This window comes from Amphiura filiformis, chromosome 16 (assembly GCF_039555335.1).
Source record: "Amphiura filiformis chromosome 16, Afil_fr2py, whole genome shotgun sequence".
NCBI lineage: Eukaryota > Metazoa > Echinodermata > Ophiuroidea > Amphilepidida > Amphiuridae > Amphiura > Amphiura filiformis.
Window position 1 is genome coordinate 46412771 of NC_092643.1, and position 18214 is coordinate 46430984.

The 18214-nt window shown below is 34.8% G+C and overlaps 1 protein-coding gene across 2 annotated transcripts; it reads right to left on the reverse strand.

The window, feature by feature from the left end:
* Window positions 1–4186: 4186 nt before the first annotated feature.
* LOC140136620 (uncharacterized) lies at window positions 4187–13826 on the reverse strand. 2 transcript variants are annotated; one of them, XM_072158309.1, is made up of 8 exons: window positions 13618–13826; window positions 11477–11556; window positions 9537–9599; window positions 8992–9042; window positions 8315–8432; window positions 6293–6396; window positions 5215–5454; window positions 4187–4328 (listed from the first exon to the last, which is right to left on the reverse strand). In XM_072158309.1, the coding sequence occupies exons 2-8, from the start codon at window positions 11486–11488 to the stop codon at window positions 4299–4301; spliced, it is 618 nt and encodes a 205-aa protein (XP_072014410.1). In that variant the 5' UTR covers window positions 11489–11556; window positions 13618–13826; the 3' UTR covers window positions 4187–4298. The 2 variants fall into 2 exon arrangements, with proteins under 2 accessions (XP_072014410.1, XP_072014408.1); XM_072158307.1 differs by lacking the exon at window positions 11477–11556.
* Window positions 13827–18214: the final 4388 nt, after the last annotated feature.

Genomic DNA, 18214 nt, shown 5'->3' on the forward strand with positions numbered 1-18214 from the left:
ATTACACACCATCTCACTTAATCCCTTGCGTTTTCGTTTCTGAACAATAGAGCTCCCGAAACAGAAAAGATAAAACTACAGATAGTATCTTTAAGACAAATATTGCCATAATTGTGCATATAGGCATAATATTAAAATAATAAGCAATAATAGCAATAATAAGTCAATACACATTGTTAAAAATCACGCGTTGTGCTTTCATTTATTACAAAACTACTTTTATGCATAAAACATGGGCAACACCAAACTGTACAAGTTTGCGTAAGTGCACTACAGTATTATCATGCATGAATCAATAATATTATTAGTATTACAATTACATGAAAACAACAACAGCAACAGTGTCAAAATAACCCAACACATAGATAACATAATGTATATAAGATATCGTGGCAAGTGTAAAGGGTGTAAAGAATTATACCTATAATTAATTATATTCCAAACAATACTTTAATATTTATCAGTCACAATCAATACTCTCGATTCCAGGCTGAAAATACAGCACTAATTTTGGGGATTGAAAAATATTAAATGAGAACCCAGGTATCAACTAATTTGATATAAAGGGCGTTGTTTCTGGGATTGTTCTTTGTTAAGATAAAACCTTTCCCTATTTACATGCTCCAAGGCCGTTTCTACACAGGTGAATGAGCACGAAGAGAGTCTATCCACAGATGGTCTATCGCACGACTATTTGGTGCGGACTAAATATCAAATCATATTACTGTCTGTTCAATTAGCTTAGATTCTTGTATTTTTAAGATATTTGAAAAAATAAAACATTGTGGTCAAAGTCATCAAAGAAAAGTGTTAGCACAGCCTTAGACCCAACGTGATTTATACTTTTCAAATTCTAAAGTTCAATTTGAAACCCCATTTCTTTTCAATTTTGGTCTTTTCCCGCGATATTTTTATAAAGAGCCGTAGAACATCGGGTACCATAAACTTTTTTGAATCAATCCATTTAGTGCAATGGGGACGAAAGTCATAATAATTAGATGCGCTGAGATAGTATTTATTCGACCATCCGCATCAGGAAGTATTGTCCAGCTAAATAGCTATATTTGTCAGTAGGCCTAATTTGTGTTTAAACCCCACTGTTGAAACATTACGTTATTATAAAAATGTGAAGATGAACTAAGGGTTTCCGGAATAGGCCCAGCTTATATAAATACATTCCTTACTGTTTGTTTGTTTGTTTGTTATTTATTTATTTATTTATTTATTTATTTATTTATTTATTTATTTATTTATTTATTTATTTATTTATTTATTTATTTATTTATTTATTTATTTATTTATTTATTTATTTATTTATTTATTTATTTATTTATTGTGTGAATGGGTCTGTGAAGGTGTAGGCCTAGGCCTATTATAAAACTACAATTTATTTTTTTTTATTTCGTTTTGTTTGTTGAATACAAACTATGTGAAGGACATTTGGAAACAAAAGAACTGTTGTACAAGAAAATATTATTTAAAATAATGAGGTTACAGAAAGTCACTGTATATGAAAATGTCAAGCGAATGCTGATATTCTTGGAAAGGAATGATGGTATTAAACATGTAAAACAAAACTCAATTTACATTGTAAACCAGTTGAAATAAGAACGAAATCCATAATTTTAATGTCATTATTTTAGGAAAAAATAATGCTCAGCATAATGTTATGCATAAAACGTAATCGCGCATATAATTTCGTGCAACAAAAACCGGTGAACCATTGTCACCTATAATAGATCCTACCCAATAACCGGAACGGTATTACAATTGAAATGACAGGACAGATTGGTAGACAGATTGTTTTGCTAAATTGGATAGGGTCTATGCCCTAAGTTGAGAATGGACCGTCCCACTCGATTTGTGAAAAGGTCGCGAACCCTTTTGGTGGACCCAAGTAACTGCCTAAAATGAGGCAAAATTGAAAAGAAATGGGGTTTTAAATTGAACTTTGGAATTTGAAAAGTTAAAATCACATTGGGTCTAAGGCTGTGCTAACGCTTTTCTTTGATGACTTTGACCAAAATTCTTTATTTTCTCAAATATCTTAAAAATACGAGAATCTAAGCTAATTGAACAGACAGTAGTGTACTCAGATAATGTAATACCTGTTTTTGCCAAATGAGACATAGCCCAATCCTAATCATTTAAGTGGAACTATGGCAATGAAATTAAAATTTTGATGAGCATTTTTTAGAAAAGGGGCAAAAAACATTTCACAAAATGTACAGATTTGACATAAGCTTAAGAATTCAAAATCTTGAGTATAGCTCTATGCAATAAAGTATTACTATTTTGTTAAAAATTATCTTGAGTATACGCTAAAATATTGCTCTTTTATCTAAAAATGTAATAACTGTTTATAAAATAGAATAGAAAATGTGTTTCATAAACATTAGAGGACATTTGTACAAGTAATTGAATGTCATAGCATACCCGGGAAAACCCCTTAAAGACGCATGTTTTGGGGCATTATTTCCACAAAATTGCAAACCGACAATTGTATTGTGAGTTCCATCTAAAGGATTATAATGAACTAAAAAGGATTAGAATCGAATAGGGCTATATTTCATTTGGTAAAACAGGACAATATTTTATTATAATAGTAATGTATGGAATCGGGACTAATGTAGTGGCGCTATTCATGTCCCAATTATAAATCCAAAGCTTAATATTACACCCTTTTCATTATAATTACATAAGATTAATTAAAAATTCGTTTTACGTCCCACGTTTGTTTGGAAAAATGAGGAGGAGTGAGGATTTTTTTTCTTTTTTTTTCCATTTTTTTGTGGCATAAAAGACATTGATACAGCATTTTTCACAGAAAATTGACGTGACATTGCTAACAGTTTTCAACATTTTCGAGGAAAACAAAGAGGCCCTGAGTTAAGCTGACTTTATACTCCTTTCTTTGTGTTTTATGCTGATGGATTTTTTAAATCGATAATTTCTTTAAAACTAATACAAGATCGTTCAACAAAATATAAACCATGTAAACATGAAACTTTTTTTTTTCATAATCGATGCCATGGCTATTTATCCCCATGACTGAATCGTTCCAAATATAATAGTTCTCTTGCAAAGCGTATGACAGTATCACAGCACCAATACGGTAGCTGTATTATAAAAAGACAGAAAACAGAAATGACAGAAATGACAGAAAAGTTTGGAGTTATGAATTAGAGAGTAGTTATTGATAGTAATGAATGCAAATGAGTGAGAATGAGTCGAAATGAACCCATACACTTCATGTGGTCCTCTGTATTATGTAACACTGTCACAAAAGTCTGGACTGTACCTCAAAGCCAAAAAGCCTTGACCAGCTGCAGGACCTGCGGATACACAGCAGGTTCGTTTTGCATACCTGCATATTTTTAGAGTTTCTTAGTGGCGAGTATAAGCTACTTAATTTGAAGTGCATGTGATTTTGGTGGAGTACGTGGAGAGGGGTGGATTCTGATCCCCACAAATCATCACATTAGCTTTTACTATTTATATGGCATAGCAAATTGTGATAAAGCAGGAGACACAATTGAAGACTTTGTATCCATTCCAAAAATAAGCAAGTTCACAGGTTACCCACAATTAGATGAAAACAATTTAATAAAAAAGTCCAGGCCGGTTGAAAAGCTGCCCCCTTTCCCCTGACGCCCCTCCCCCGTTGGCTATGCCACTGTTGATCTGAGTGCATGAAATGATGAAAGTAATCCTTGCACGGACATGGCAGGTAAGGAGGCAATCATGAAGCTGAAAATAAGGGTGGCACTGTTAAGGTGCATGTAGCTCAAAAATTGGTTAATTAAAGAAACTAAATTTTATCACATTTACCAAGTTTCATGGCAATCCAACAATCTATACTCGGATGACCTTGACCATTATTGGCACCCGATGGTGGTCGCATCCACCAAGTTTGATGGCAATCCAATAATCTAAAGTCTGGGATTACCTTGACATGACCTTGACAATTTTCGGCACCCGATGGCATGGTAGTCTTATCCACCAAATTTGATGGCAATCCAGCAAACGTTCAATTAATGGGAACATTGCACCTTTATACATTAACTCCCAACATTTTAAGTCGCACAGCTTCTTGACAACTCTCTAATTCATAACTCCAAACTTTTCTGTCTTTTCTGTCATTTCTGTCATTTCTTTTTTCTGTCTTTTACAGCTACCGGCACCAATACAACCATCGATAAACGCTCCATGATTCTTCGCCGCAAAATATATTAATCGATACCGATATTTTTGTTCTCCATTGATTTACCGTTTTATTCCGACACGTGAACTCTCTGTTATGATGCGTAACTTTGATTTGTATGGCCCTGAAAAATATGGAAAGAAAAACAAAAAAGAAACCTAATTATTATTCGCAAATGGACATTATTATTAGGGTGTGCACCTTTTTTTCTTGTTATAATTTATTTAGTCTCAATATGGTTAACTTCCACCAGGTGTACGGTAAGTATCAGAAAAATATCTCAAAAAGTTAGTTTGTCGAACCCAGACACTCAAACATGAAAATGATTTTAATACATCACGACATTGATGAGGACATTGTTCTCACAATTATGGATTGTAATTGGGAACAAAGATATCGTATTAAATCAAATTTGATCAAAAGAACACAACGTTAGATTGTTTTATCCAAGGCGGTTTTACTAAGAATTGATGGGAAATATATTACGTAATGTATTGTTTCTTTGAGCCGATTTGATTTGCCGACAAGCTATTCATCAAGTGGTATCTTTTGTTCAGGACAAAGGGGTTCCGCCATTAGGCCTAAGTTGACCTGACAGCGTTGAGGCAGGCTACTGTCAATAATTGATCAAAGGCATGTGGTCAAAAGAAAGTCATGTGAAAGCGCCAACTTGAGCGACTGGTACATTTTGTTCTCATACAGCCCACGGGTGTGATTGAGTCTTCGCCAGTATAAACAAAAACCATCAAGGCCGCAGGGCCGGCCCGAGGCCGGAGACTCCCATACGACGACTAAACACTCCAAGAATATAGAAGGGCTCCCCACAGGGCAAGAAGCCCAGTGACCTTGACACCATAGAAATGTGAGGACATCAAAAGTTTCCTCGCATTTTTTTACTGTTCTCACATTGTACATATAGTATAGAAAAATGTCCTCACTTATATTGGCTTACACATACATTTTAGACGATTCGTGTACTTTTTACACTAGGCATCATCATTCAAACTTACCACTAAGATAACAGCAAATAATCCAGCAGGTCCTCTCCCCGATGTTGACTCTGTTGACATATTAGATGCCATACTCATCGAACTATGTGCGCCGCTTCTTCGCAGTTCCCTCACATCGTCATTAGGCCCATATTTCTTGAAGACGGATATGTATCGATTAGGGTTATGTACGGATTCAAATCTCATGAATTGACCATCGACTAAATGACATCTAAATCTACAAAGTGGGTCGCCGGAGCCCTGGATCATAGTAAAAATCATAAAAATAATATCATTAGTACAGCTGCCCAGGAAACACAAAACACAATCAACCTTGTGAATGACCGTTATGTGAAATTTTTCAATTTCATCAAAATATGCATATAATTTCCTTGATTCATTCTGCACATTTGAACTCAATATTGGTCCTATCTCAGTTGGCACAAGTTGATATAAGTCAACGTTGATTCAACGTCGTTCCACATTAACGTATCAACTTGTCGATTATCAACCTGATTTTATAATTGAAGACCGAAAGACTAGTTTGCGTCTGATGTCAGGGTAAAGGCACGGCGTGATTGGTTGATGACCTTCGCAGTACGGCGTTTTTGGTCTGGTTGACAGGACGTCATACGCAAACTAGTCTTTTTAATTCGGTCTTCAATTATAACTTGGTTGCTATGTGATTGATGAATCAATTTTAAGTTGACATATCAACTCGTCGATCACCAACCTGCATGATTGCAACCTGTGTTGAAATGCGGTTGACATCGTGTCAATCATCAACCCAACACAGACCGGTATGTAACTACATTTCAACGTGAAGTTTATCCAATAATCGTGCCGAAAAAGTGGTCGAAATGTGGCAGACATGTGGTTAATGAAATTAGTCCATATCAGGCTGAAATGCGGACGCACGTCGACGTTGATACAACGTTAATTCAAGGTCGATTTGACGTTGATGCAAACTTCAAATTCGGCTATAACTTCGTCGGTTCAACGTTGCACGCCGGTAGTACGTTGATATATCAACCCTGTGTGTGCCCGTTGGATGAAACTACTAAATTGATTGGTTGCTTTATCAACAAATTATACTTACATTTCCATGCAATTTGCCATTTCTAAGTACTAAGAAGTTCTTTGGATTGGATACACATCTTAATGTTATCATTCCATCCGCTGTCTTGTTTACTATAAATTGAGCTGAAAATAAACAGATATATCGTATCACATATTCATTATTCTCGATAACCTTTTATTTATAGCCTAAGAATGGTCCATATTCTAATAGAAGACATGTATGTATAGGTTTTCAATGTAAAGCACTTTAAAGAACGACACCGCACACTCACATCCCTCGACACACACATTATACACCCCCACACTGTATGTAAAAATGGTGGACATTGTAAAAGATAGCCGCATATTTAAGGTTGTTTGATGTGATCATTTGTGATGCGATCAAGCAACTGTACATTGTACGGACCTCTGCACCTGACAGACAGGCGTCGCAAAACCAGCAAACCAATTTCAAGAGAATTTAATATTTTGCATACAATGTACGCACATTGTTTCAGCCAGGCATCAGCTTGTAGCTGGATGTTTCAGCCAGGCATCCGCTTGTTTCAGCCAGGCATCAGCTTGTAGCTGGATGTGAAGACTCCTCATGACAAAAAGAAATGGCCAAGTATCTGCAACATGTGGAGAAAATATCTGACAGAATCCGGGTGGTCAGGTTTCAGAGGAACCCAACGTGTTGATTGTGGCAGTGTATGCTCCCATAGAGGTGGCTGACACAGAAGCAAAGGACAATTTTACAGCAAACTACTGGACACCATATGCGACAACCAAATACATTATGTTATCTTAGTACCAGGGGATTTCAACGCAAAAGCCATGCCACCATCCCAAGAGTTGTTAGTCCATTTTCATTGCATGGCCTGACCAACGACAACGGCATGCCGGTATTTGCAAAATATGATGCACCTGGACATTGAATACTAACATCATTATTCTACTTCCAAAAAAGGGGACTTATCCTTAATGACAAATATCGAGGTATTAGTCTGATGTCCATGGCTGTCAAGGTGTATAAACTCTATTAAATCGAATCAGACCAGCCGTTGACCCAATCCTGAGACAAAACCAGACTGGTTTCGAAAAAGAAGAGGCTGTAGAGATCAAATTCTTGAGAAGAATAATGGAAGGAGCCAGGAACCAGCAGTTACCCTTATTTGTAACATTCATTGATTTTCAAAAAGCCTTCAACTCCATTGACAGGGACATGATGTTCGCTATTTTGAGACATGGCATTCCAGAGAAGACCGTGAAGGCAATCAGAGTGCTATACAACAACTCCAGAAGTTCAGTGTTTGTAAACGGTCTTCTGACTCGAGGAATTTGATGTTACCACAGGCTATATGAGTACAGCAAATGCCCCATTTCTCTTTGTTATCATTATCGACTTCCTGTCGAAGAAAGCTGAAGAAGGACTTGGCTTTGTGACTCACCAAAGAAGATCTAGGGGCGAGCCTGCCAAAGTTTTGAATGATCTTGACTTTGCAGATGAAATTACCCTGTTATCTGGTAGAAAGAAGCCCAGCTGCAGGTACAAACTCACAGTGAAACAGCGAAGGGAGTCGGCCTGCTCATCACACTTAGAAAAGAAAAACAGAGGTTATTACACCAAACTCATGCAAAGATGGTCTGATTTTGGATGGTGAAAAAATCAAGCGAGTTGAAGATTTCTGTTACCTTAGATCCATGATGGCCTCTAGCGAAAGTGATACTAGAATACGCAGAGCTCTTGCATGGGCTGCCTTCTGGAAAATTTCTAGACAATGCCTAATGTTATCTAGCCATAAATTAAGCATACCTGTAATATATTTTAACGCATCAAACTTATCTAAACAAAGTGTTATAATGGTCACTGCATTGTAGTGTGTGTTGCAGATAACTCTACCACGCAAGTCATCAGAGTAACACAGGAGATATTTTGATCAGTGTACTTTGCCCTATCTATTCTTCTGTATAAAACATGCTGAGAGCATTTTTAAATTTCCAGAAAATGCCGGTCATCAGAGTAACACAAAAGGTTAATACTTGTCCTTCATTTACTTACATTGTTTGCCATATATTCCATTGAAATCTATCTGTCCAGATAACATATTTACTCTGAGAAGTCCTCCTGTGGCTTGAGATTCCAGTTGAACTATATTTCCTGTGATGAGCTCACGAACCTGAAGGAAAAAGAATAGTATATCCTTAGATTGGATACCGGTAGTCTTTTTATGTGAAGGCTCTATCAAAATAATTGGTTCCCAACTGTTTCCAGTGACGTGGACAGGATTGCCATAGGCCACTGTGTTGAATTGCATTCTGGTACGCCAGAAAAAAAACCCGTAATTCAAATTTGGCGATAGTTACGCTAAACGAATTAATCTGCAAGAAATTTTTTGTACATAAACATTATTTAGACAGAGGTTTCAGATATAAAAATGTCAACCTTTTTTGAGAAAAGTGGGGGGGATGAGGCTGTGGATCACGAAATGCCCTTTGATATTGACAATCTTATGCGTTTATTGCATTCAGCGATGCCAAGAAGACGAAGTGAACACAGCACTGATACCTCTAGTTCAATTGTGTATCGTAGTCATATTTGCAAATTGCATTTTAAAATAATACCATCTAAATGTATTTCTCATTTCTTATGAAATTCTTATCTACGTGTATTTTTATTTTTCGATCTAAAGTTACCAGTCGGCATGAATATAAAAACATGAACACAGACTATCTTACCACCATTCCGACGTTTTTCATTCCAAACCCACTCGACAAAGCATACGTGGACTGTGTAAAAAGAAAAAACAAAGAAGATTAGACATAATAATAAAGCCTTGTACCTAAAAATGAAGAGCTTGTTTCCAAACCATGTTAAGTCCACAACCACATGTTTCTTATTTACTTGTGTGATACAATCACAATTACTTTGACAAGTTTGGCATTAGCAACAATGAGTTGTACCATCAACAAGCCATTATTTACCACAACAATGCTGCTTAACAATATGCAAACTATTGTTCTCATTTGGGAACCAAAGGCCTCACACAGTATTGTTACTGTGCATCTATCCACTGTTTGCTTTGTAATGGTGCATCCAACTGATACCTATAGCATCACAACCCATTGCAATATCGCACAGGTAAATCAGAAACATGTGTTTGTGGACTTAACATCGTTTCAATACTAACTGCTTAAAATGATGATACGTGAAACAATATATACACAAGTTGGTTTTACTGAGATGTTTTTGATAGTTGTAGATGTTGGGATGTACTACTTACCGGTTGTTGGTTAGGCTTTTCGGAATTTTTGCCGCCCCATCCCCACATGCTATCCATCCAAACCTTAACAAAAAAAATGACATGAATAATAGTTTCTTAATTTTTCGGTGTGAATAATGACTGCTACACTATAAAAACCGTCATATAACATAACTTACAATGAAAACACTATCATTAGAATTGTCTTCCCCTTCGTTTCTTCTTGTTCTTCTACTCTTCATTATTCTCGTCCATTTTCATCTCCTTTGACCAGTAGGTCCAGTTGGACACACGCTTGGGTTCTGATGGGACGCCTTCCCCTTCATTTCTTCTTCTTCCTCCTCTTAATCGCTTCCTTTTCTACCTTTCCTTCTTCTCCTCTTTATTCTTCTTTCCCCTACTCGTCTTCTTTCTTCTCCTTCTCTTCCGCTCCCCTCTCATTTTTATTCTTTCATTCTTCTCCTTTCCAATCTTTTTACCCTTTTGTCCTTCTTCTGTCTCTTAAATTATTATCATCTAGTTTCTTCTTATTATTATTCCCTTCGTTTCTTCTTCATCTACTTTTCCTCATACATTATACTCTAATTTTTCTTCTCCTTGTCTCTACTCTCTACTCTCTACTCTTTTTATTTTTAGCTTCTTCCTTCTACTTCTCCCCTTTCATTTCCTCATATCTCTTTTAGGTTGCATTCAACATTGTCGGCGATAAACAAAAAACGTCAGATGAAAAAGGTGAACCAAAAATACATTGATTTCCTTTATTGTGAAAATATAAAATAAAACATTGTATTGGAGGTATAGTAGGCCATAGGATTTATTATAAAAAATGTCTGCAAGTTATTGTACATTAATACTTTATAGAATAAAAGAGACTAACGATCCATCGCTTTGTGAATATTGATTAAAAGACAAAAATATATTTTCATAAAGCAAACATTGTATAATTGTTTGCGCAAATAATCAATTTTTTATTAATTTAATACAGAACATCTCAAAATACGGTTAAGTAGCTAGCTCCAAACGTACATGTACAAATAAATCGGCAAAGTCCACCATATTAAAAACATAGGCTATAGAAATGGTGTAAAATACATATTAGAAAATTATTAAGAAATTAAAAAGTCTGTCTGTAAAATTAGAAACAATTTGTTATTATGTGCATCCGGTTTCAAAATATGTGTTTTCTAGGAATGTGAAATTGTTTAGCCATTGGATATCATATTCATTTACATAACTATAGTATTATTAACCATGCAACATTCGAAAAGTTCAAGATCAGAATGCGGCTCAATTAATATGTTTCTTACATTTTGATACCTGATTGAAATCCAAACGTTTTTTGGACACCATAAGAAAAAGTCTTATCAATTTTACAAGCGTAGTGAAATCTGGATCAAAATCATGCTCTTTTTACAATTGTTTTTTCAGAATTTTACATTTCTCAGAGTTGGTCAAAAAGATTGTAATGAAGAATGTTTTTGTTATGCTGTCTAAAAAATTGTATTTTTTTTCATTCTGAATAGTACAAGTTTTATATACCGTACTTGAGAACAATATTATTAGCCAATTAGCAGTAGCCTAACGAGCCCCCCCCCCCAAGTTTACATAATTCCAGGGTCAAGACCAACCTTAAATTGTGCAAAAGCTTCTTTTGCTCATATTGGTGGTTATAATTGCGTTGCTTTTGCTAGTAATAACCCCATGGCTAAACGTAAATGTGAGTAAATCAAGGTGCAATTATCATGAGAATTAGAATGACTTGAACAGGTTTTTAAATAGTTAAAAAAACGTGCGTCTTATTTAAAATAAAGTGAAAATAGAGTTAACGTTTAATACAGCCATGTACATGTTATAGAAATGTTAGTATCCTCAAAATAAGCTAGTGGGTGTCTATGGGTGATATAGACACGACAGCGTGAATTACAGGCTACAAAAAAGTGCCAAAAACAGAGGAAACTTACTTGGAACTCCATTTTAGAGTGAAATTGTATCAGCTATCCAAGTCTTATTACAACATGATGGATGAGATGAATAAATAAAACTATCATTTTCAGCAGGAAAGCATGAAAAAGGATATGATCAACATGAACATTAATTTATACAATAAATACTAGTTCTGTCTTTCATCAGATTTATTGATACGTATTCCCAGCAAACACAAAACGTTTTCGACATCATTCGCAAAAGGTTAGAAAAGGTTGCCCTAAAACGTTTAAATGCGGGTTATATACAGGGCATATAAAGGTTATAAAATGTTTTCATAACATTCAAACACATTTGTTGATGACCTACTGCAAATAGTCTAACATAATGTTATCTAAGTGTTGACAAAATATTTGGCAAAAAAATGTTTGCAACAAATATTTTACAATAACATTTTGAAAACATTAAAAAAATATTGTTGTAGTGTGCTTTCATACAAACCATTTTAAAACGTTTGCATGACCTTTATATAACCCGACATTTAATGTTATTAAAACGTTTTTATCAAACCAAAACTCGAACTATAACATGTATAAAACGTTTTAAACACATATTTGTGTTTGCTGGGTTATGCCTAGGGGTATACTCGACCAGTTGAAATCCATTATGGATTAATGGAAGACATTACCTGAATCTTCCACACATGAGTGTAAATTTCAAATGGTGTTACCCATTTAGGTATAGCCCCATTTGAAATTCATGATAGGTTATAACAAGTTTGTTTGAAGAGACGTATTTAGGAGGATTACAAAATATGGTAGACAAATTTTAAAAAAATAAGCCTATATTTTATTTTACATGTCTTATTTTGAAAATTGACCAAAAAATGAATAGATTCGGATATATATTCAAATTTATATGTTTTTAACAAGAACATGTTAGGTCTAGCGGCCCAGCAAACACAAAAACGTTTTTAAAACGTTTTAAACAAGTTATATTTTGGGTTTTGGTTTAGGTTAATGTTTTAATAACATTAAAATGACGGGTTATATAGGTCATTAAAACATTTTAAAACGTTTTGTATGAAAACACACTACGATAATATTTTTAATGTTTTCAAACTGTTATTGTAAAATATTTTTTGCAAACATTTTTGCCAAATATTTTGTCAACACGGAAATAACATTATGTTAAAATATTTGCATTAGGTTAAGTTACCAAAATGTTCTTGAATGTTATGAAAACGTTTTATTCCTTTTATATACCCTTTATATATTCCGACATTTAAACGTTTTCTGGCAACCTTACTGCAAAAACAAGTGTTTATATTTAAACACCATATTGTGTTTATCAGAGCAACACTTAATAAACACATAATTCATGTTAATGGTCTAACACTAATGTTAATGGTTAGTGTTTGTAATATAACACCAAGTGTTAATTTATGAACATTAGTGTTAGACCATTAACATGAATTATGTGTTTATTAAGTGTTGCTCTGATAAACACAATATGGTGTTTAAATATAAACACTTGTTTTTGCAGTGCTTTTCTAACCTTTACGAATGATGTCAAAGACGTTTTGTGTTTGCCGGGGATACATATCAGTTGACACGACTAAATTATAATATGTAGCAATACGATTTGATTTGTTTTACGTAACTTCAATAAACACATCGGTACAGTATAGAGATGTCCACATACATACATGTACTGCCAGATAATGATTTATATAAACACCAGTTTATATCTATAATAATAATAATATGAACCGGCAATATGAACCTAACCGGGAACAGTTATACGGTACCTGAACGATCATGTCAGAAATTGATATTTTATTCTGGGACTGATTATTCGGACTAGAACGTTTAATATATAAATTTAAATATAAAAAATGAGATCATAAACCCTAGCTTTGGTTATTCATGGTGTTGAACAAATGATCACCATGTTCAAAATGTTGTAACAAATGATCACCATGTTCAAAATGTTGTACATGCTAGGTTCTTTCTCCATAAGCCTTTTTTTTTATTGCTATTGTTCTCTGTTACTATATATATCTCCGGTTTGAACCGGATTATGTAGGCCTGCATATAGGGCCTACCCATGATTAACTTTACTGACACGTAGGCCTATTTCTCATCAGACTTTTCACAAACTATTCAGCAGCACTTACCTGACTATTGTCCATTCGTCTATAACAATCAAAAACCAACTAAACCAAGAATCCAAGTAAATCACATGAAATTAGATACGAGAAGAATTTTGCTGCAGGTTCAATAAAACGAAATCGTAGCCAACATTAATATAAATGTAGGTTCACTGTTTATTATTGTTGATATGTGACCTGTGTTAATAATGGTCTATGAGTGTCGCCGGTGTTTGCAATGCTAAGAGATTTAGATTATCATACAGCCAATAAATTTTATTGACTTTATCGATTGAGATGTTGGATCGAATTTGGTATGTTCGAAAGTTTTCGAAGTTCAGAGATCATACTCATAGACTACTAAATCATGAAACAAGTCCCTATTCCTTAGCTTACCATGCTATATGTAAAGCTTAAATTATCTTTAAGATATTCCTCTATTTTTGACAATAATAGAAATACAATTTCAGTGAAGTTGAAAAATGATGTGAAACCGTCGGAGGAAACATTGTTGTTAATTTTTTTTTAATTGGGTCCGGATATTACATTAAAAGAATGAAAGAAAGAAAAAAACAATAATACAAAAAACTACATATTATTCATTTTGATTTCATCTTAAATTATTCCTCAACATATCGATGCTAGTATAGTATGTTTTTACTTAAACGTTATGGTTAAATGTTTATTATGTAGAAATAAAACGGCAAGATATTTCGATCAAAAAACTATCGATTATATTATCCAAACTCCCGCAACGATTCCAAAAGGGCACTCACCAATCGATCGAACATAAAATGGAGTTGAGATCGAGGTCGGCACTTTTCGTTTTTATTTGCTACATTTCCTCTTTAAAATGAACTTTCCTTTCTTATTAGTATTTTCTTGGGAATATTTTTTTAAAATCACTGACTTCAATTCATTATTTCTTCGTAATTTTCACGTGATTGTTAATTGAATTCCATGGCAAAAGCTATTTTCACCCACTTGCCATCAATGCCTGCGCTACCCCGGTAATTATTTGTACACGTCGCCCTAGCGACGGTTAACTAATGACACGGCCCGTAACCTTTTGGAAGACACCGTGTGCTTAGTGTTATGGAGTGTAAAGAATCTTCGGACTAAATACGCAGACTTGGGAGGAGGGGTGCACATTTTAATGGAATTCATACCTTTTTGGGTATCCTGGAAGTTGTAAACGCAAAACGGACCTCAGGAGAACATGATTATATCAATATTGTTTTTCAATTAAAAAAAATTATGTACAATTCTCAATCCTTTAATCTTACTATAAATTGGCAATAAAAGTTTAAAAGAAATAAAAAGAAAATAATCTTACTATAAATAGGCTAATGTTGTGTGTATCTATGTATGCCTATAAAGGCTCCGTCAGTTTCGATCCAAATGTCGCCAAATTCATACGGGAGATCGAGGAATATACGGGAACGTGTTTAAACTTTATTTGGTTGAAAACGGTCAAGAATTGGCTGCAAGAACAGTTAAAATATGGGTAAAAACGGGGTTTTTGTCATAAAAATCCTTTGCCAGACTACGCGTCACTGCAGCTGGCCGGCAGTGCGTCGGCGTCGCGTGCGTAATTCGCACTACGCCAATGCGCGCGTAAACGGCGCAGAGCCACACGATTTGCGAGCCAGAGACCAGTGGACACGATAATACGGAAAGAAGAAAAAATAATAAAGGACAAAAAGGTACATGGACGGGTCATGGGATGAAGCAGTACTATAAAGAAAAATTAAATTAAAATGAGGACAAAAAGGTACGAGTAATTAGACCAACGGGTTAAAGTAACTAAATGAAACGGGAACGAAACAAAGAAGGAAAGAAACTATTCAGGAAATGTAAGAAAAAAAGAAGCTAAAATAATGAGAACAGAATTAAATAAAAAACATGGAAACGGGAAATCACAAGCAGCAAATAAAAAAAGATGCTAAAAAAGGGAATGTAAGAAAGAACAGATTTAGAAAATAATGAGAACTGGGTTAAATAAATAAATAACATGGAAACGGAAAATCACAAGCTTAGCAGAGGAAACTAAAAAAGAAAATGTTAGAAGAGACAGATTTAGATAAATAAAAATGTACCTTTTCAATGATTCTACCTGTTCAGTAATTTTTCCTGTTATAGTGAACGCTCCCATTTACTCATCTAGCGGGGACCCGCGCGAAGCGCGGGTATCCCGCTAGTCTTACTATAAATAGGGGAATGTTGTATCTATGTATGTATGTATGCTATAAAGGCTCCGTCAGTTTCGATCCAAATGTCGCCAAATTCATCCGGGAGATCGATGAATATACGGGAACGTGTTTAAACTTTATTTGGTTGAAAACGGTCAAGAATTGGCTGCAAAAACAGTGAAAATATGGGTAAAAACGGGTTTTTTGTTATGAAAATCGGTCACCAGCCTTCGCGTCAGTCCGCGTCACTGCAGCTGGCCGGCATCGCGTCGGCGCCGCGTGCGTAATGTGAATTACGCCAATGCTCGCGTAAACGGCGCAGAGGCACACGACTTGCGAGCCAGAGACCAGTGGACACGATAATACGGAAAGAAGGAAAAATAAAGGACAAAAAGGTAGCTACATGGACGGGTCACGGGATACCGGGTGAACACGTCCGCAGCCACGCTATGAGAGGACGTAATAAATACGGGAAAAAGATGTGTGTTGTATAAACAACATGAAGCGGTACTAGGCTATAAAGAAAAATTAAATTAAATTAAATTAAAATGAGGACAAAAGGGTACGAGTAATTAGGCCAACGAGAATGAAACGGGAACGAAACAAAGAAGGAAAGAAACTAATCAGGAAATGTAAAAAAAAAGAAGCTAAAATAATCAGTCCAAGAGAACGCCAAATATGGATCAGGAGTATTACATAATAATACCCTGCTATGACAATAGCTGCACTAGGTTAATCGTATAATCTCCTTATGTGGTTAGCATGGCTGGGCCAGGAAATCCACAAGGTCAGCCAATGTATGTACATGTATTCGGTACATGTGCCATATCTTTACAATGGGTGATAAATTTCTGGTTTGTTTTATTTCAAAACGCAACAGTCGATATTCTAAAGCTTGGTCCAAATCCAAGAGAAGAACCAACTCTAGTAATTTATGTGGTTTCAAATTATATCGGGTGTTGCCTTTTTGATAGAAATGGTGTTTGTTGATGTGCACAGTTTCCCATTAGATCATAACATGCTGTTGTACATCCAAGGTCAAAGGTCTTTTAATCCATATTTGGCGTTGTTCTGGGACTGATAATGAGAACAGAATTAAGTAAAAACATGGAAACGGGAAATCACAAGCAGCAAATAAAAAAAGATGCTAAAAGGTAAATGTAAGAAAGAACAGATTTAGAAAATAATGGGAACGGGTTAAATAAATAAATAACATGGAAACGGAAAATCACAAGCTAAGCAGAAGAAACTAAAAAAGAAAATGTATAGAAGAGACAGATCTAGATAAATAAAGATGTACCTTTTCAATGATTCTATCTGTTCAGTAATTCTTCCTGTTATAGTGAACGCTCCCATTTACTCATCTAGCGGGGACCCGCGCGAAACGCGGGTATCCCGCTAGTAATAATAAAATGAAAAAAAAAAACTCAGCCGAAAATGAATTAACACTGTTCTATTGAATTTGAAATACTACCCATTTGAAAATATTTTGTTTCTTCCTTCGATCATTTCTCTTGTTTAAGTTTGGAACACATACTACCGGTAATTACGAATGAAGAGATTGGAATAGACATCAAAGGTTATATTTTAAAACTGGTCAACAACGCTCACTTTTTGAACCGAATATTGGAGAAACACTGGAGAATCATCAGTCAGTCTACCAACAGCATTACACCACTGATGATGGAGAATGATTTCTCTGAAATATTCGGTTCAAAAAGTGAGTGTTATTGACCAGTAAAATATACCTTTGAAATACTAATTAGTTATCAAGTGAGTGGGTTTTTTATTATTACCCTTTATCATCTTCATAGAGAAATAAAAGCCATTTGTGAAATTTTCGGCAAAAAAAAAAAAAATCTACATGGGCTTTTATATTGTATGAGACCTCTTTTAAATCAAATTAATCAAAAAGAAATGTTTCTGTTTTTTTTAAATATTTTTTTAGGTTCACAATCTAGGTTTCACACATGCATAAAAAGTTGCACCTACATTGGGTTTTTGTATTAGCATGAGTAAATTTAACATGTATTTCATCCTAACTTAACTTAAAGGTGGGTGTAACCTAATTGACAGCCTCATCGGGGACCCCCCCCACTTTACCCCCATGAGAATGCAGATTTTGGTATCAGGTGAAAGCTCACATTTTTCTCATTAACATATTGAAATTGGGCGTTCTAAATCGGTATATTTCCGAAGAAATTATCCAAAAAAACCCTGTAAAATAATTGGTGGTATACCACGCGCAGAATTCGACAGTTTTTTAATGATATCTTCGGAAATACGCCGTTTTGGAACTCCTAATTTCAATATGTTAATGATAAAAATAGGATCTCTCATTTGATATCAAATTATTACATCAATATCATTTATAAAACACTGTAGACTATTATATATGATTACCACGCTGTTTAGTCCCATTTACAAGAAAC